Source organism: Hylobates moloch, unplaced genomic scaffold (assembly GCF_009828535.3).
Source record: "Hylobates moloch isolate HMO894 unplaced genomic scaffold, HMol_V3 SCAFFOLD_9, whole genome shotgun sequence".
Taxonomy (NCBI): Eukaryota; Metazoa; Chordata; class Mammalia; order Primates; family Hylobatidae; genus Hylobates; species Hylobates moloch.
In genome coordinates, this window is record NW_026652284.1 from 65691466 (window position 1) to 65712267 (window position 20802).

Consider the following 20802-nt stretch of genomic DNA (forward strand, 5'->3'; position numbering starts at 1 on the left):
CAGGCACAGTGGCTCATGCCTGTAATCCCAGCACTTTTGGAGGCCAAGGCAGGAGGATCACTTGAGCCCAGGAGTTGGAGACCAGGCTGGTCAACATATCAACACCTTGTTTCTACCAAAAATACAAAATTCGTTGGACACGGTAGTGTGCACCTGTAGTCTCAGCTCCTCAGGAAGCTGAGGTGGGAGGAAGCTGAGCTTGGGAGGTCGAGGCAGCAGCAAGCCATGATTGTGTCACTGCACTCCAACGTGGGTGACAGAGCAAGACCCTGCCTCAAAATAATGAAAGAAAAAAGAGGAAGGAAGGGAGGGAGGGAGGGAAGGAAGGAAGGAAGGAAGGAAGGAAGGAAGGAAGGAAGGAAGGAAGGAAGGAAGGAAGGAAGGAAGGAAAGAAGAAAGAGAAATCTACATTTCTTATGAGGAACCAATCAGATGAACATTTTCATGATTGACTGTGGAAATGGGGAATCTTTTTTTAACCCCCTAATGACAGAAGCATTTATTTCTAGACTATAAATGAAAATTTATGACAGCCTATATAAGAAAATGCAGCAGAATAAACAGGATCCACCACCTTTCTATCTAGGTCAAATTCCTGGAAATATCTGGAGGGTAAGAACCAGTTAATGAAAAGAGATAGTTAATGCTTTGCAGTGAAGGAAAAGTGACTCGCATCAGTAGATTACTATGAAGCTGCAAGAGGTGACTCACAGGCTTTATCTTTTCACGGTATGGTTTCTGTATTCAAATACCATGTTACTTTTATGCATGCTTTTCTCTCATGCTCTTTTCAGGGCCCAGAAAAAAAAAGTCACCTTGGATTTCCATTCATGAATACATACTTCTGTGACATAGGAGGTGTGAAAGAAGCATTTGCTGAATGAAATAAAACTTCCTGAAATGTAAAAATAGGCAAGGGTTTGTAGCCATACACTAAAAATTATTGTAAAGCACTATCAGTGTTAGCACGGCCAAGATATACCTAGAAGAACACTTTTTGTCTTCTTGTAGCACTGCTTCTTGGATGTGATAGGTGCTCCACAAATATACTATTAATTTAATTAAGCAAATTTGATTTAGAATAATCTCCTGGCCAAATGCCGAGGGATCTTGAACCTGAACTAATTACAGTCGCAAAGAAGGGCTTGCATTTGAAATATTCAAGGCTTAAGAATGGTCAAATACATGTCACAAAGACAATAAAAATATTCCAAGGGCATGCGTCGTACTTTTTCACTCTTTATGATACTTGGTTAAAATGCAAGTAATGGTTAAAAATTAGAGGAACTGTGAAATATTTAGCAGGTGCATATTTAAAACTCAGAAAGTTGGCAAAGGCAAAGAAGGCAGTGTGCTATTAAATTTTTAAAAATGAAAGGATGCAGTGCTTTGTAATTATCAAGTTTAATTGATAATGTAAACTCTCAGCTATCTAAGTCTCAACTATGATTTTGTGTTTCATTTGAAAGTGTTATTTTCAGACTTTACACAGACCAAAGCAGACAGTCAAAAACTGAGAGAACACTTGAAAGAGGTGAAGGAGTGGGTCTTGCAGATACTTAGTGGGAGGGTGCTCCAGGCAGAAAGGCCAAGAGCAGGAGAGAGCATGGCATGATTAATGAACAGAGAGCAGCACGGCTGAAGGGGGTCACATAGGGTTCTGCAGGTCTTTGCAAGTACTTTGCTTTCATTAATTCATTCATTCTTTTGTTTTTGTTTTTGTTTTTGTTTTTGTTTTTGTTTTTGAGATGGAGTCTTGCTCTGTCGCCCAGACTGGAGTGCAGTGGCGCAATCTAGGCTCACTGCAAGCTCTGCCTCCTGGGTTCACGCCATTCTCCTGCCTCAGCCTCCTGAGTAGCTGGGACTATAGGCGCCTGCCACCACGCCCGGCTAATTTTTTTGTATTTTAGTAGAGACGGGTTTCACCATGTTAGCCAGGATGGTCTTGATCTCCTGACCTCGTGGTCAGCACGCCTTGGCCGCCCAAAGTGCTAAGATTACAGGCATGAGCCACTACACCCGGCCCATTCTTTCTTTCTTTAATTATTATTATTATTAATTTTTGAGGCAGAGTCTCACTCTGTTGCCCAGGCTGAAGTGCAGTGATGCGATCTCGACTCACTGCAAACTCCACCTCCCAGGTTCAAGCGATTCTCCTGCCTCAGCCTCCTGTGTAGCTAGGACTACAGGCATGCACCACCATGTCACACTGACTTTTGTATTTTTAGTAGAGATGGAATTTCTTCATGTTGGCAAGGCTCGTCTCGAACTCCTGACCTCAGGTGGTCCACCTGCCTTGGCCTCCCAAAGTGCTGAGATTACAGGTGTGAGCCACTGCACCCAGCTTTTTTGATATATTTCTTTACAATCTTTTTTTTCTAGGCATATATACTATATTGCTTATTAAAATTAAAATTTCTATGTAGATACAATTTTATAATCTATATATCTATATATACACGTTAATAAGTGGTTTGGAAATATGGTATTTAATATCTTTCAAAAATTTTATCATTTTGATATACATAAGTTGTTTCAACTCTTTTCTTATCATTACTTCTGTTATTTCTAGATCTTTTTTCTGTTATAAATACACTGTAATTAACATCCTTTTGCATAATCTTTGACAGAATCTCTTAATATTTTCTCAGGCAGCATGTCTATCAATAGGATCTAAAGTTATGAATACACTTAAAATTCTTGATTTAAATTGCCAATTTTTTTCCAAAAGATCATATATTCTACATTTCTACCAATAGTGTATGAACATGCCTGTTTCGCCATATTCTCATTAACACAAATTGTTTATACATTTTTGGTGGTTTTTTTTTTTTTTTTTTGAGATGGAGTCTTGCTCTGTCACCCAGTCTGGAGTGCAGTGGTGCAATCTCGGCTCACTGCAACCTCCGCCCCCCGGGTTCAAGCTATTCTCCTGCCTCACCCTCCCGAGTAACTGGGACTACAGGCATGTACCAGCACACCCAGCTAATTTTTGTATTTTTAGTAGAGATGGGGTTTCACCTTGTTGGCCAGGCTGGTCTCGAATGCCTGACCTCAGGTAATCCACTTGCCTTGGCCTCCCAAAGTGCTGAGATTACAGACGTGAGCCACCGCACCTGGCCAGTCTTTTTTTTTTTTTTTCTTTTCTTTTTTTTTTGAGACAGGATCTTGCTCGCTTTGTTGCCCAGGCTGGAGTGCACTGGTGAGATCACTGCTTACTGAAGCCTCCATCTCCTGGGCTCAAGTGATCCTCGTGCCTCAGTGAGTAGCTGGGGCCACAGGATTGTGCCATCACACCCAACTAATTTTTGTTTTTTTTTTTTTGTTTTTTTTTTTTAGAGACAGGGTTTCACCATGTTGCCCAGGCTGTTCTCAAATTCCCAGGCTCAAGTGATCCACCCACCTCGGCCTCCCAAAGTGCTGGGATTACAGGCATGAGCCACCGTGCCCAGCCTGATACTTTTTTAGAAGCAGAAAAAATTTGATTAGGAGGAAAGGGCATACAGATTGTTTTAAAATTATACATCTTTTGAATTTTGTTTTAGGCTTATAGTATAGTGGAGTGTTTTTTCGTGTGTGTGAAATTAACTGATTGCTTAGGAGTTAAAACTGACAAAATTTAGAGGTGAAGAGAAAAAGAGAAAATCAGAAATTAATATGACTATGAAGTTTCTGGTTTGTGCATCTGGTGGATGGTGGTACCATTGGATGAGATAGAAATGTGACGGGGAAGTTGGGACAGGGAAAAAGTATATAATTCCATGTGAACAATTTAAGTTGAAGTCATTGGATATAATTCAGTAGATCTAGAGCTGTGCTGCCAGCATAGTAGCCACTAGCCTCATGTGGTTATTGAGCTCTTGTAATGTGGCTACCCTGAATTGAGATGTGCTGTCAGAATAAAATATACGCCGGATTTGGAACTCTTTGTCAAAGAAGGTAAAACATATGATAGTATCAGTTAAGATCCAATCAGGAGACAAATCACACAGTAATTTGAACAGGGAAAGTTTACTATAAAGAATTATTAAGTATAATGGGGCAACTATAAAGATGTAAAAGATAACTCTAAACAATATCCCAAGGCTAAGTAATTTTCTAATGAGGGACAAACTTGGATGCCAGCCTCCGTTCCAAAAGGATTCAGATCGCTGGAGAAGATACAGTTGCAACCCAGTGGATAACAGAGAAGCTTGCTGGGTTGTCCAGGTCTAAGCTGGTCCACAGTTACTAGACAAGCAAGAAACAGGGTACAGGTGGGCTAAGACTGGTATGCAAGACTGCAGGTGTGCAGAGGGACTCAAAGCATTGGGAACAACTCTGGCTGACAGATGCATAGCCTAGAGTGGACAATGTCCATGTCAGGAGGCCATGGGAAACACTCTTTGGGGTGCAGGCAGACTAAGGCTGGTGGGCAGGTATGCAGAGGGAGTTGGGGCATCTGCTTGCCAATAGGGTGGCAAGAGGCCTGGAGTATGTGGCATTTGTTTTGGGAGGGGCAGTGAGGTGGTCACTGGGTTAGGGTTAGGGTTGTCAGCTTGCTGAGAGACTGCATACTCTGAGTGTGCTGCTGGGCCAGAGTGCCCGGATGTCTCTATACACGGCCACATGTGGCTGCTGAGAACAGCCCAGCAGGAACAAGAATAAAACAAAAAACACAGCATGCAGGAACCAGGAAGAGAAGTTCCTTTCTCCAGCAATGACCTTCCACTGAAGAAAGCCTAACATTATGCTTGCTGCGAAAAAGAAATGCTTAAAGCTTCGTTATCACAGAGCCGGTAATGCAGGGTAAAATTAGACGTGAAAGACAATAAATTGGTAACTGAAACGCTCATTAATTTTTATTTATTTTATTTTTTTTGAGACAGAGTCTCGCTCTGTCACCCAGGCTGGAGTGCAGTGGCGTGATCTCAGCTCATTGCAACCTTCACCTCCCGGGTTCAAGCGATTCTCCTGCCTCAGCCTCCCAAGTAGCTGGGATTAGAGGCACCGACCACCACGCCCAGCTAATTTTTTGTATTTTTAATAGAGATGGGGTTTCGCCATGTGGCCCAGGCTGGTTTCGAATTCCTGAGCTCAGGCAATCAGCCTGCCTCAGCCTCCCAAACTGCTGGGATTACAGGCATGAGTTCATTAATTTTTTTTTATATTGACTACTGTTGAAATGATATTTTTGATGTATTAGGTTAAATAATATATATCATTAAGAATAATTTCACTTTCCTTTTTAGTTTTTAAAGTGTACCTAGTCAAAAATTTAAGTAACATATATGCTTAGCACTTGGACAGTTCTGGAATAGATGTCTAAGCTAGGTAGATTACTTCCATAAGAACTGATGGAAGGGCCTAGGAAGAGAGTGTAGAGAGAGGAGAGATTCTAGTAGAAAGCCCCAAACCCCCAAATTTAAAGGTTGGTGTGATGATTAATTGTACGTGTCAGTTTGGGCCATGAGGTGCTCGGATATTTGGTAGAACAGTATTCTGGATGTTTACATGAGGGTGTTTTTGGAGGACATTAACATTTCAACCAGTAGACAGACTAAGGCAGACTGCCCCACTAAGGAGCTGGGCCTCATCTAATCAGTGAAAGCCTGAATAGAAAAAAAAAAAAAAAAAAGCTGACCCTCTTCCAAGTAAGGAAAACTTCCTTCTGCCTGATTGTCTTTGGGATAGGGCATTGGCTTTTTCCTACTCTAGAATTCAAACTGAAACAATGACTTTACCTGGGGTCTTGAGCCTGCTGGGCTCTGGACTGAAACTACACCATCAGCTCTCCTGGGACTCCAGCCTCCAGCTCGCCTACTCACTCTGAAGATCTTGGGACTTGTCAGGCTTCATAATGAAGTGAGCCATTTTTAATAATAAATCTCATTTTCTCCCTCAATACATGTGCATGGTTTTGGAGAACCCTGACTAGCACATAATATAGTTGAGTATAGAAAGAAGAACCCAAGGAATTCCATAGAGCATGGGTGGGTAGCAAATGGAAAATGTAAATTCAGGAAGAAGGTTTCCTGCTAATGAGAAGAAATTCCAGAACATGTTAGTATGCTGATGGCAATAATGAAGAAGAGTGAATAGAGTTGGCAATGGAGGCTATAAAGGATAAAATAGTATATGTTTGGCAAGAGTGCAAGGTTTTGCTAGGCACATAGGGCTAGTGCAGCAAGCTTTCAGTAGTGAAATGGTGGCATCCAGGTCAGAACTTCTTGGAATGAGGGTAAATCACACCTTCCTCGGTGGTGAGACAGGGATATGGGTACTGCTCTTCATAGAACAAACTGTCTGGCCAGGGGCACGGTGGCTCACACCTGTAACCCCAGCACTTTGAGAGGCCAAGACAGGCGGATCACCTGAGGTCAGGAGTTCAAAGCCAACGTGGTGAAACCCCGTCTCGACTAAAAATACAAAAATTAGCTCGGTGTAGTGGTCCATGCTTGCAGTCCCAGCTACTCAGGAGGCTGAGGCAGGAGAATCGCTTGAACCCAGGAGGCGGGGATTGTGGTGAGCTGAGATTGTGCCACTATACTCCAGCAGCCTGGGCAACAGAGTGAGACTCTGTCTCAAAAAAAAAAAAAAAAAAAAAAAGAACAAACCTTCCTTTTCTAGAGGACAGAAAGGAATAGATAAACCTTACAAGAGCTGATGACAGAATGCCATCACGCCCCTAATATCGCTCTGTGGTTATATTTCAAAGAGACAGCAATAGAATGATGTTGACTTATTCATTCTAGGCCAAGGAACTACTAAAATTCTTTAACAGCTGAATTAATTTGGCATGAATTATCAGGACTTTTCAATACTGATCTGATGTTTATACAAGTGTATTTCCTTTTAAATAGTCTTGATGCTTCCTTTTTCTCTTTCACACTTTACCTACTTTTGTAATATGCGCAAATAAGATATGAAACACTACAGAATAGGGTGTAGATAAATTTCGATTCGAAAACTGTATAAAATTAAACAAAAGAACAAAAATGTAGAAATTGGGTTTCAGCAATGTGTTCTTATCTGACAATATAGGACAAAGAAATGTTTGGCTCTAGTTTCCGAAAGCTATCATTGGAGAGGTGACTGGAGAAGAGATTTATTGAAGTTATCCTTTCAATTTTGATCTGAGAATCCTCATCTTGGTGTGAAACCTTGGTCACCTGAGAAAGTCCTTTAACCCTTTTGGGTCTCTAATTCCTCTTTGGGAGATTGCATTACACAAGCCTAACCTTAGGATAACCTTAGGAATAAGAAAATAAAGAAATCGAAACCCCGTATAGTATCAGCTCCATAAAGTCAACAATCTCCACAAGATATCAAGTGATAAGACATTCTTGTAGGTAATACGTCCTGGTTGTACAAAGCACAGGACTCAATGAATAAAGGAAGCTGGGCACAAATTGGAGAGCACCTTGGACTTGGGACTCTGCAGACTGGTGCTATGTCCCTGACCGTGTGGCTTGCCTCTCTAGGGGACTGGGGAAACTTGCTCATCTAAGTTTCGTGCTTGGTAAAAATCAGATGATAATAGCTACTGTGGTTCACATTTAGAGTTTAAAAATAATACCTGGGGGCTGGATGCGGTGGCTCATGCCTGTAATCCCAGCACTTTGGGAGGCCGACGCACACAGATTACCTGAGGTCAGGAGTTTGAGACCAGCCTGGCCAACATGGTGAAACCCCATCTCTACTAAAAATACAAAAATTATCCGGGCGTGGTGGCACATGCCTGTAATCCCAGCTACTCGGGAGGCTGAGGCAGGAGAATTGCTTAAGCCCAGGAGAAGGAGGTTGCAGTGAGCCAAGAGGGTGCACTCCAGCACTCCAGCCTGGCCAACACAGCAAGACTCTGTCTCAAAAAAAAAAAAAAAAAGAATACCTGGAAAAATGTGCGTCTCAGGGAGAGTCTGTATACATGCCCTAATAAAACAATATGAACTTATACTCTGATATTTCCTTAATATGTTACTGTGTTAATTAAATATTTTTATGGCTACATTTGTAATTTACAAGTGCTGCTTTATTATGACACACAGTGTCATTGAAGAGGACAGTGGACTTTGGCACATTTTGTTCCTTAAAGGAGTTTAAATTGGATCTAACCAGTTCAAAAGTGAAGTGAAAAAAAAAACACACCTCCACAGACCAAAAAAAGATTGAGATGGAGATGATGACCATATCGTGGGTCAGCATTTCTGGGTTATTTGGTTAGTGTTAGTCTTTTTATTTTTGTTTTTTGTTTGAGACAGGGTCTCACTCTGTCACCCAGGCTGAAGTGCAGTGGCATGATCACAGCTCACTGCAACCTCCGTCTCCCAGGCTCAAGCAATTCACTGCAGCCTCCACCTCCCAGACTCAAGTGATTCTTCTACCTCAGCCTCCCAAGTAGCTGGGACCACAGGTGGGTGCCACCATACTTGGCTAATTTTTTTTTTTTTTTGCAGAGACAGGGTCTCACTGTGTTGCCCAGGCTGGTCTTGGACTCCTGGGCTCAGGCAATCCTCCTGCCTTAGCCTCTCAAAGTGCTGGGATTACAGGTGTGCCCAACCAGTGTTAGTCTTCTTTTACTTGATTACACTTAATGGTTGTGAGCCTGGAGACAGAGGCTCCTTGTTAAGGAGAAACCACACAAATAGTTATGAAAGTTTATTTAGTAAGTTAATGGATTCATTGATTTGAAGAAGTAAAAGATTTTTGTTTCCTCAGTTTTTTTTTTTGAAAAAATTTCAAACCTACAGAAAAATAGTAAGAATAGTATCATGAGCTCCCAAATATCCTTCAGCTAAATTAATCAATTATTTACTGAGACATTTGGAAGTCAGTTTCAGACATCAAGACATTCAGCCCCAGCAGTTTAGGAGGCCGAAGGAGGTGGATCGCCTAAGGTCAGGGGTTCAAGACCATCCTGACCAATATGGTGAAACCCGTCTCTACTAAAAATACAAAAATTAGTGGGGCATGGTGGTGTGTGCCTGTAGTCCCAGCTACTCAGGAGGCTGAGACAGAATTGCTTGAACCAGGGAGGCGGAGGTTGCAGTGAGCCGAGACTGCACCACTGCATTCCAGCCTGGGCAACAGAGCGAGACTCAGTCTCAAAAAAAAAAAAAAAAAAAAAAAAGTACTTCAGCTCTGTAGCTTTAGTGTTGGACTCTTAAATCATTCTCAGTACCATTATCACACCTGAGAGAATTAGTATCAATTAATAATATCACATAGATGCTGTCCATATTTAAATTTCTCCAAATGTCCCCCAAACATTTATCACAGCTTTTATGTAACCTAGAATCTAATTAAGTGTCTTACATTGCATTTGGTTGTTACATATCTTTTGTCTCTTTTAATCCTAGACTGTGTGAATATCCTATTCCCCAATAACCTTTCATCCAGAAGTTTTAGTACCCATTACTGATCCTTGCCTGAATCAGAGATTATACAGAGATTATATAGGCCTTGCAAAAATGGTGGTTTTAAAATTTTATCATTTCATCTGTATTTACTAGTGGACATAAAGAAGATCTCTCATGCTCTCTCAGCATCACTATGCACTGATGGATATTTGGTGGGTGGGGAGTTATAATCTATTACTATCATTATTTCTTTTGATGATCAAATTATCCCGAATTTGTCAGCAGGTCCTCCTTCAAGCTAGCTTATTTGTGCGTATCTGTGTATGTGTGTGTGTGTGAATGTGTGTGTGTGTGTGTGTGTGTGTGTGTGTGTGTGTGTGTCTGTGTTTGAATGCTTTCTAGCTTTCTGGCATAAGAAATATGTTCTAGGCTCATCTTAGTCTTTTTTTTTTTTTTTTTTTTTTTTCGAGACGGAGTCTCGCTCTGTCGCCCCGGCTGGAGTGCAGTGGCGCAATCTTGGCTCACTGCAAGCTCCACCTCCCGGGTTCACGCCATTCTCCTGCCTCAGCCTCTTCGAGTAGCTGGGACTACAGGCGCCCGCCACCGCGCCCGCCACCACGCCCGGCTAATTTTTTGTATTTTTAGTAGAGAGGGGGTTTCACCGTGGTCTCGATCTCCTGACCTCGTGATCCGCCCGCCTCGGCCTCCCAAAGTGCTGGGATTACAAGCATGAGCCACCGCGCCCGGCCTCATCTTAGTCTTTCTCTGCTCTAGACCTGAAACTGTTACGTATGTAGTCAGGCAGACATAAGCAGGGCAGGAGAACCCCTATTGCCCCCCAACCAAGAATGTCAGACAACTATCAGGTGATGGTCAGGCGGTTATTAAACTGCTTCTCTAAAATAATAATTGGTTGCAGCTGGCATCAGGAAAAGGCAGTCTCCCAATAGATAGAAACACTTAAAGTTGGTGATCAGCAGCTTCCCGATAGGATCTCAGGAGTTGGTGGAGTGGTCTCAAGCATGCATACTAAGAGGCAAATGGCAGAGTTTAACTGGTATATGACCTTCCTCTAGGAACACTCAACTGGTAAGGGAAAAACCCCTCAAGTGGAAAAACCCCAAAACTGTGCAGTTTTTGGTAAACACACTGTGCATACAGCTCCTTTCAAGTGCTGGCAGTCCACTATGCCTGTGGACAGCCTACCCCAAAGAAGAATCAGGGAAGAAGGATTGCAAGACCTCAGAGGCATGCCAATGTATAAGACCCCAAGTCAAAGGTCAAACAGTGCACTTCAATCTCTCAAGTTGCTGGCTTGGCCCTCTTCCAGGTGTACTTTACTTCCTTTTGTTCCCTCTAAACTTGTTAGCGAACTTTCATTCCTGCTCTAAAACTTGCCTTCGTCTTTCATTCTGCCCTATGCCCCTTGGTCAAATTCTTTCTTCTGAGGAGGCAAGAGTTGAGATTGCTGTAGACCTGTACAGGTTCGCAGCTGCTAACAAAACTAGTCACTTCTCCAAGTAGCTCTGGTTCCTTCGAATGGGGAATGGTGTTTAGGAAACAAGATCTGGGTGCTAGTGTTTAAATCACCTTTGCAAACATCGTAATAGTGAGAAAATTATAACAGTGAAAGAGGTCTGACCTAACCAACTTCATCTTGCCTTTCACCTCCAAACTGCCCTTGATCATTTCTGGGTGTGACCCAAGCTAACTTTGGGAGAAATTTAGTTTATAATTTAAATGGTAATAACCCCTCCCAAAGCCATTTGTTCTGGAGCTCACGACATTTGCAACTTCCCCAATTACTCCCATAAATAACATCACTATTGTGGAACCTAAGATTGACCTTTTGAGATGTTTTTTCAGGCTTTTGTATTTATGATGACCAGATGGCCCCACCCAGACCAGCAACTCCTCTGTGGCCCCCACCCGAAAGTAGAAAATGAGGACCATTTTCTACACCCCTATAATTGCATTTTCTAAACCCCTATAATTGCATTTTCTACACCCCTATAATTGCATTTCCAACCAATCAGCATCAGCCATTCCCTAGCCCCCTGCCTGTCAAACTATTCTTGAAAAACCCTAACCTTAGAATTTGGTGGGAGGCTGATTTGTGTAATAATAAAACTTTGAGTAGGGCACGGTGGCTCACACCTGTAATTTCAGCACTTTGGGAGGAGGCTAAGGCAGGAGGATTGCTTGAGCCCAGGAGTTTGACACTAGCCTGGGCAACATAGTGAGACCATGTCTCTCCCCACTACAAAAAAAAAGTTAGCCAGGCATGGTGGCACATGCCTGCAATCCCAGCTACGTGGGAGACTGACGGAGGAGGATGCTTTAGCCTGAGAGGTGGAGGCTGCAGTGAGCCATGATTGCACCACTCCACTCCAGCCTAGGTGACAGAATGAGACCCTGTCTCAAAAAACCAACCAAACAAAAAAGCTCCAGTCCCTCATTTAGCTGGCTCTATTGCAATTCCCACGTCTTCATCAATAATTAGTTCTGCCTAGGAAATGGGCAAGATGAACCCATTAGGCAGTTTCAGTGTCTCATAGCAAGGGGTAGATTCAGATTCGTAGCGCCTGAAGCTACTACAATTTTGGGACTTTTTTTTTTTTTTAAAGAAAAGGAACACAAAGTTACAAATATAAAATTAGTATATGGCTTTAGAAGTGGTCCCTCAGTGAAGGGCTATAGATTTTAAGGTTTATTAGCTTCATTATTATTGGGATATTATTGTTTTGGGGATCTTTCAGTGAAGAGAATGTTCAAATGCAACACCACGGGTTTATTTCTTAGTTTCTGTCATTACCTATTTTTGCATAAACCAGAATGAAAATCATGCTTCCAGAGATTATCAATATATTTGTTCATTTGCTCTATCTTAGGATTTTCACACAAGTGGTTTCCAGCCAGGCGCAATGGCTCATGCCTGTAATCCCAGCACTTTGGGAGGCCGAAGTTGGTGGATCACTTGTCAGGAGTTCCAGACCAGCCTGGCCAACATGGTTAAACCCCGTCTCCACTAAAAACACAAAATTACCAGGGCATGGGGGCAGGCGCCTTTAATCCCAGCTACTTGGGAGGCTGAGGCAGGAGAATCCCTTGAACCCGGGAGGTGGAGGTTGCAGTGAGCCAAGATCGCACCACTGCAATCCAGCCTGGGTGGCAGAATGAAACAACATCTCAGAACAAACAAACAAACAAACCAATAAAAAATGGTTTCAGAAGCATAACACCAATATCCTACCAAAAAAAAACCTACTAGTAATGTTCAAGATTTTCTCGCATTTCTTCTTAATATGTTATATGTCCTACTAAGGATATATAGCAAAAGTACTATATTCGAATGCTATTTAACTTTTTCTTTATGGTTACATTATCAATTCAATATACAATTAATTTTAATTGTTTCTGTTTGAATTCAATTTCAGGGTTTGCTTTTTTATTCTCTTTGATTTAATTTTATTTTTTAAAAATGCAGAACAATGTTAAAAGAAAAACCTTAGACAAATTAAATTGAACAGAGTTTAATTGTGCAAAGAACAATTTGCAAATTGGGCAGCGTCTCCAATCAGAATAGGTTCAGAGAGACTCCGGCCCTTCTGTGTGGTTAGATTGATGGACAGAGACAGGAAAGTGATGGACAGAAAATGGTAGTCAGGTACAGAAACAGCTGGTTTGGTTACAGCTCAAAGTTTACCTTATTTGAACAGAGTTTGAACAGTTGGCTGCCTTTGATTGGCCAACACTCAATGATTGGCACAAGAGTGGGCTACAGTCTATTTACACATCTAGTTAGGTTAGAGTTCACTACATACAGAGAAAACTTTAAGCTGAACTAAAATATGTAAGGAGGCAGCTTTAGGCTAAAGTTAATTTAACAACATTTATGATTAAAAGTCAAAAAGATACACTGAGAAGTTTCACTCATCCCTATCCCTCTGTTATTGGAAAGAGGTCCCAATCCAGACCCCAAGAGAGGGTTCTTGGATCTCATGCAAGAAAGAATGTGGGGTGAGTCCACAGAGTAAAGGCAGGTTTATTATAGAAGTAAAGAAACAAAAGGGGCTGGTGCGGTGGCTCACGCCTGTAATCCCAGCATTTTGGGAGGCCGAGGTGGGCGGATCACAAGGTCAGGAGTTCAAGACCAGCCTGGCCAACATGGTGAAACCCCGTCTCTACTAAAAATACAAAAATTAGCCGGGTGTGGTGGTGTGCCTATAGTCCCAGCTACTCCAGAGGCTGAGGCAGAAAAATCGCTTGAACCTAGGAGGTGGAGGTTGCAGTGAGCTGAGATAGTGCCACTGCTCTCCAGCCTGGGTGACAGAGAGAGACTCCATCTCAAATAAAAAAAAAAAAAAGAAACAAAAGAATGGCTACTCTATAGACAGAGTAGCCCTAAGGGCAACTGGTTGGCTACTTTTTATGGTTATTTCTTGATTACATGCTAAACAAGGGGTGTATTATTCATGAGTTTTCTGGGAAAAGGGTGGGAATTTCCTAGAACTGAGGTCTCCTCCCACTTTTAGATCATATAGGGTAATTTCCAAATGTTGTCATGGTGTTTGTAAACTGTCATGGGGCTGGTGGGAGTGTCTTTTAGCATGTGAATGCATTTAATTAGCATATAATGAGCTTTGAATGGAGTTGCTGTGGTTCCATTGCCTCTGACACTTCCACCCCATTCACACTCATCCTCTATAAGGAATCATTTTTATTAATTTATGGCTTATTCTCTACTTTTTTGGTAAAAATCTGAAAATATGTGTGCAGTTTCTTATTTCTATTTTTTTCTTAAACATGCAGTCTACTATATACACTCTTTTGCTCCTTTGCTTCCCCCGCCCCTGCATCCTCAATACATCCCAGGACTCACTTTACATCTGCTCTGCTCATGGAGATCTTCATTCTTTTTATAAACGGACAATAGTCCTTTGAATGGCAGCTGGGCGCGGTGGCTCACGTCCATAATCCCAGCACTTTGGGAGGCCGAGGCGGGTGGATCACCTGAGGTCAGGAGTTGGAGACCAGTCTGACCAACATGGTGAAACCCCATCTCTACTAAAAATACAAAAATTAGCCGGGCGTAGTAGCGCATGCCTGTAGTCCCAGCTACTCAGGAGGCTGAGGCAGGAGAATTGCTTGAACCCGGGAGGCGGAGGTTGCAGTGAGCCGAGATCGCACCACTGCGCTCCAGCCTGGGCAACAAGAGGAAAATTCCATCTCAAAAAAAAAAAAAGAAGTCCATTGAATGATGAATGCTCTACAGATGATCTAACTAGTTTCCTATGAAAGGTAATTTGATTGTTGCCAATACTTAGGTTGCTGTTTTAGAAAATTATATAGACTGCTCTATGAACTTAAACAAGAAGGAACTTGAAACCACTACTGCAAAATTATAATTGAGAGTGAAAGAGATCAGACCTAACCAACTCCATCTCATTTCTAACTTCCAAGCTGTCCTTATTCATTCCTAGGCATAGGCTGAAATAACGTTGAGGAGGAACATAGTATATAGTTTAGAACAAAGACAACAGCAGCCCTTTCCCAAAACAAACCTTCTTGCCTGGGGACTAGACCGCCTTTGTAGGACTAACAAATTAGCCAAAAGATTAGAAATTATAGTTTAGGAGTAATACAGCTGGAGGCTGTATGATTCTGACCCTCCCCAAATTGCTCCTGGGAATACCATCACTATTGTAAAGCCTAAGACCAGTGCTTGAGATATGTTGCAGCCCCTGCACTTGATGGATCAGCAGGCACCACCCAGATCGATAAACTGGCTCATCTGATCCCATGCCCCCACCCAGGAACTGACTTAGTGCAAGACAGCTTTGACTCCCTATGATTTCACCTCTGACCCAAACAATCAGGTCTCCTAACTTGCTGGCTCTCCCACACCCACCAAATTGTCCTTAAAAACTTTGATCCCCCGATGTTTGCGGAGACTCATTTGTGTAGTAATAAAACTCCAGTCTCCTGCACAGCTGGCTCTACAGGAATTACCCTTTATGTATTGCAATTCCCCTGTCTTGATAAATCAGCTGTGTCTTCACAGCGGGCAAGGTAAAGCCATTGGGTGGTTACAAAGTGTGTACCCAAAGCAATAAAAGTAACAATTGGGAAGTATTTGAAACCCACCGACCAAAATTTAACAATTTTGGTCTATTCAGTCATTCATCCATTCATGTAACCACTATTATTGGGTATCAAGAACTGATACTTAGAACGTTAAGAACATTATTCATCTTGACATACCAAATCATCCGAGTTACTGAAAATGGGTTTACTAGGTTCCTTACAAAGAAGTTGCTTGGATTTATAAAATATGAGGCAGTTGACCCGAGACAAGGAGGTAGAAAGTGGTTCATGTACCCAATTTTTATTTTTCACTTTGAACCCAGAACACTCACAACTCCAGGCCAGAAATTCAAGGCTCTGCAGCTAGTTCTGACTCCAGTCCTAGGGTAACAAGCCCACCAAGCATCCAGGAAAGATGTCCTGAAAACCTTTCTTGCCGGGGCAGGAGGGCAGCAGAATTTTGGGACCAAATCTCAACAACTGGTTTTGGTTTCCTGACTCACCAAGCCACAAGCCTGCAGAGTGAGAAGGAGAGGTAAGGAAAGGATGAATGGGCAATGGAGCCAACCCAGGACCGGGAGCTGGTCCTCTCTAACAGCGACCCCGCCGGCTTTAGCTGAGCGACCTGGGGCACGTTACGTAGTGTCTCTTAAGCCACGTGTTTCTCGAGGAAATGCTGAGAGGATCTAATGGGAAAACGTGGGTAAACGTCTTAGCTAAGACCCTCGCCCACAATAAGCCCTTAATAAGTATTTTTCAATGGTGGTGATTACCATCGTCATTATTGTTTTGTATTTGTAATCATCACTGCCACGACCATCACCGACTTCTTTTACGCCTCCACCGGGTCTCCACCTCCCAGCCTGGCAGTTCCAGGCTCTGGTGACTCATTTACTTCCTGGAAGCCCTCTAGGCAACACTTTCCTCTCCCGAGTGACTCCTTCTCAGAAGGCAGGAGATCCCCCCCGGAAACCTTTCTCTCTCCGTCTCTCTCTGTCTAACTCAAATCTCTCTTTCCCGAGTCCAAACTAAGAGACTCGCGCCCCAGGACTCAGCCAGCGGCGGGGCGCCTTCCCCGCACGCCTCTGCCGCCTGGAGGATGCAGGCGGGAGCGCCCCGAGCCGGGTTCACGGTCTCGCGCTCCGGCCGCCGGCGCCCCGCAGTCCCGCCCTAGCAGGCTCCCTCCCGGGCCCCTCCCCGCTCCCTCCGCTCTCTCGCTGCCCAGTCACATCTTCCTCTGCCTTCCATCCCGAGGGACCATGTCGAGGCTCAGCTGGGGATACCGCGAGCACAACGGTGAGCGCCTTTTCCTGATCCAAGGGGGGCTTTGCGCGGGGGGCGAGAGGACTAGCGCGACGCCCCGGCGCTCGCCGACCACACACTGGGCTCGCACAGAGAGAAACTTTTCCGTTCCTCTTTAAACTAAGCAGCACTCCTCGGAGCCCAGTGCAGGAAGCGGAGAGCAGTCTTGTCAGGGTAGACGGGTTGTTGGTAGTGGATGTGAGCGTTGGTGTGTGTTATCTCTATCAGGATTCCCCAGACTCCCAAGTGTTCATACGTGTGCGTTCACCTTCATCTGAAAAGCCAAGGACTTTGCCTAGTAACAGCCACTTATCAATTACAGGCTTGGAGATTAGAAGTCTGATGACACACTTTAATGAAATAAGGACAAGTTCGCTTTCAGTCTTTTAAGCTCACTATTCACTTAGGAGAAACAAATCATAGAAAATCTTTGAAAATATATTCAGGAAATCTTAACTTGCATTGTGACACTGAAGATTAAGTTGGCTTCGTGGCAAACAAAATACTGCATGTTTCCTAATAGCTGTTACTGTAAATATTCCCACAGCAATTTGCAGTTGGCTGACTACTACTGGGGACTTTAATAAGGGTTCAGGTTCTCGCTGGGAAATGAAGTTACATTGTGGGTTACTTCTCCACTCTTCCTCTCTTTCCACGCTCATCCTTGCAGGGTGAGCAAAGGATTACTGAAATTATAATTCATTGATAGAAATGTATTAATAGGATAAATAATGACATACACTTTTATTCTTGTATATCACACATTATCAAAAGTAAAACATTTTTTCTTGTTCCTACGTTAAACTGAACTGATTGTTTAAATAATAATTATTTGAAATAATCGCAGTGACACTAAAAAGCCTTATAGTGAAAAACTGTCAAAATTAAGGCTTGGTTTAGCCATTCCTCGATGTGCATATATTTCAAAACATCATGTTGTACACATAAATATATACAATTTTTGTCAATTTAAGAAGTAAATACATAATAATAAAGAAAAATTACAGCTGTGAATAATAATACTTTCCTTCTATTAGCATGTACATGATTAAACAGTAGAGAATGGTCAAATTTTATAGAAAGTTTAATTTCACAAATTAACAGATAAATTCCATTCCTAATTGTAGCCTGTTTAATTTCTAATTGTAGCCTGTTTTTAAACATGCTAGTTTAAAAATGGCAGCAGGTGAAATTTATAACTTTAATAATAAAAGATGTATAGTCAGATTTCTTCTTGATTAAGGCCATAATTATAATCTTACATTTTGCTAATTTCCAGTGAATGTTTAGGGGGAAAATATGACAAATCTCTTTTCATTTCCCTCTCTGCTGAAGTCGTTTTTATTAGAGTTATTTAATAATCATTGAATCCCAACTGCGCCTTTATGGTAGTTAGGAAGAAGAAGGGTATTTCAATCAATGGATATTGATTACTCTTTAGTAGCTTAGAAATTATTGGCCTGAGTGAAGCTTATTTCAGAAATTTTAAAAATTCATTTTAGCAAAGCCATTAATAAGGAGTGATTTTGTATTTCTGTTAGTAATTGTTCTGTTAGGAATTAGCCATTCACTTCTTTTCGATGCAATCTAAAAGGATTGGGAAAATCCTATTGGAAATGTATTATATACTAACTAGGCAAGTTTTTAGTTTGTTTGTTTGTTGTTTTTGAGATGAGTCTTGCTCTGTTGCCCAGGCTGGAGTGCAGTGGCACTATCTTGGCTCACTGCCACCTCCATCTCCTGGGTTCAAGCAATTCTCCAGCCTCAGCCCCACCAAGTGGTTGGGATTATAGGCACGAGCCACCATGCCCGGCTAATTTTTGTATTTTTAGTAGAGACAAGGTTTCGTCATGTTGGCCAGGCTGGTCTAGAACTCCAGACCTCAAGTGATCCGCCTGCCTTGGCCTCCCAAAGTACTGGAATTACAGGCGTGAGCCACCGCTCTGGGCCTAACTAGGCAAGTTTTTTTTTTTTTTTTCTGTTTAAACATTGGTAAAACCAGTGACTGAGCAGATAAAAGGAAACTGAAGCTGGGAATAGCAACACTGATAAAACGAAACATCAAGACTTGAAGCCCTGAAAAGGTACTGCCTTCACAAATAACTTAGGATTCTTCCCCTAACCTTTGACTACTTTATTAGTTTAGTTTAGGGAATGTGACATCACTGAAAAGTGTACATCACTGCAGATATTTAAAAGTTTCTAAATCAATTGAGCAACCACCACATATCTCTAATTAAGAATTATGCTGGCTGGGTGCGGTGGCTCATGCCTGTAATCCCAGCACTTTGGGAGGCCAAGGTGGGCGGATCACCTGAGATCGGGAGTTCAAGACCAGCCTGACCAACATGGAGAAATCTCGTTTCTACTAAAAATACAAAATTAGCTGGGCGTGGTGGCACGCGCCTGTAATCCCAGCTACTCGGGAGGCTGAGGCAGGGGAATTGCTTGAACCTGGGAGGCAGAGATTGCAGTGAGCCGAGATCACGCCATTGCACTCCAGCCTGGGCAACAAGAGCGAAACTCCGTCTCAAAAGAAAAAAAAAAAAAGAATTATGGTGGTTTGCACCTGTAATCCTAGCTACTCAAAAGACTGAGATGGAAGGATTGCCTGAGGCCAGGAGTTCCAGACGAGCCTGCAGGGTGGGGCGGGGGGCGGGGGGGGGACAAGCAGGAGGAGGAGGAGGAGGAAATTTTTTTTGGAAAAATTGAAAAAGGGGACCTCTTTTAAGAGGCAGGGTACTGAACTGACTATGGTAGTTAGTAGATAATATTGGGAATGTGATACAAAGTATTATTACTTTTATTTTATCTTGGTTTGACTTCTTTTAAAAATAGTTCTGTTTATAAATGACTGGAAATAGGAGAGCAAAGCAATTAGGAGAAGAAAGCAACTCTTTATTGATTGGAAGAATGTCACCTGCATGTTGTGACACGTGCATTGTGTATTTTTTTTTTTTTTTTTTGAGACAGAGTCTCACTGTGGCCCAGGCTGGAGTGGAGTGGTGCAATCTCGGCTCACTGCAGCCTCCGCCCCCCGGGGTTCACGCCATTCTCCTGACTCAGCCTCCGTAGTAGCTGGGACTACAGGCGCCCGCCACCTCACCCGGCTAATTTTTTTTTTGTATTTTTAGCAGAGACGGGGTTTCACTGTGTTAGCCAGGATGGTCTCGATCTCCTGACCTCGTGATCCGCCCGCCTCGGCCTCCCAAAGTGCTGGGATTACAGGCGTCAGCCACCGCGCCCAGCGTGCATTGTGTATTTGAAATTGAATTTTCATTAGGTTAACTCTTACTTGGTGGCAGTGAAATAGAAGGCTTTTTCTGAATTAAGGGGGAAAAAAGGTCTAGCTTATATATAGAAAAAGTACTCAGAAAGATGGTAAAAGTATTGAATAAACAAGGCTTTTTCTGTAATACATTCTAAGCAAGGACTTTTGATGCTCAAGTGGCTTTGAAGTCCAGTTTGTCAGATGACATCTTTTAAGCTGAGTGTACAGTTATATATTTATGCAATGGCTTTTTGTGCCTGAAGGATATATGAAAGAATGTATGTATGTGTGAGTTCTCTTTTGCAAAAATGAGGCATAGTAAGCAGTATTAGATTTAGAGTTTGGGCCAGGCGTGGTGGCTCATGCCTGTAATCCCAACACTTTGGGAAGCTGAGACATGCGGATCACTTGAGCCCATGAGTTTGAGACCAGCCTATAGGGAGACTGTCAACAAAAAAAGTTTTTTATAAAAGTAGCTGGGGGCCGGGCGCGGTGGCTCACGCTTGTAATCCTAGCACTTTGGGAGGCCGAGGCGGGCGGATCACAAGGTCAGGAGATCGAGACCACAGTGAAACCTCGTCTCTACTAAAACTACAAAAAATTAGCCGGGCGTGGTGGCGGGCGCCTGTAGTCCCAGCTACCCGGAGAGGCTGAGGCAGGAGAATGGCGTGAACCCGGGAGGCGGAGCTTGCAGTGAGCCGAGATTGTGCCACTGCACTCCAGCCTGGGCGACAGAGCGAGACTCCGTCTCAAAAAAAAAAAAAAAAGTAGCTGGGTGTGGTGGTGCACACCTGTACTCTTAGC

General features: G+C 42.8%; 1 protein-coding gene across 1 annotated transcript in view; it reads left to right on the forward strand.

Moving 5' to 3' along the window:
* The first annotated feature begins 16314 nt into the window (after positions 1–16314).
* Positions 16315–20802, forward strand: part of CA13 (carbonic anhydrase 13) — a 39643-nt gene continuing 35155 nt past the window's right edge. Inside the window, exon 1 of the mRNA XM_032758463.2 lies at positions 16315–16721. Within this exon, the coding sequence (XP_032614354.1) occupies positions 16685–16721 (37 nt within the window). The 5' untranslated portion in view covers positions 16315–16684. The remainder of the gene's footprint in view (positions 16722–20802) is intronic.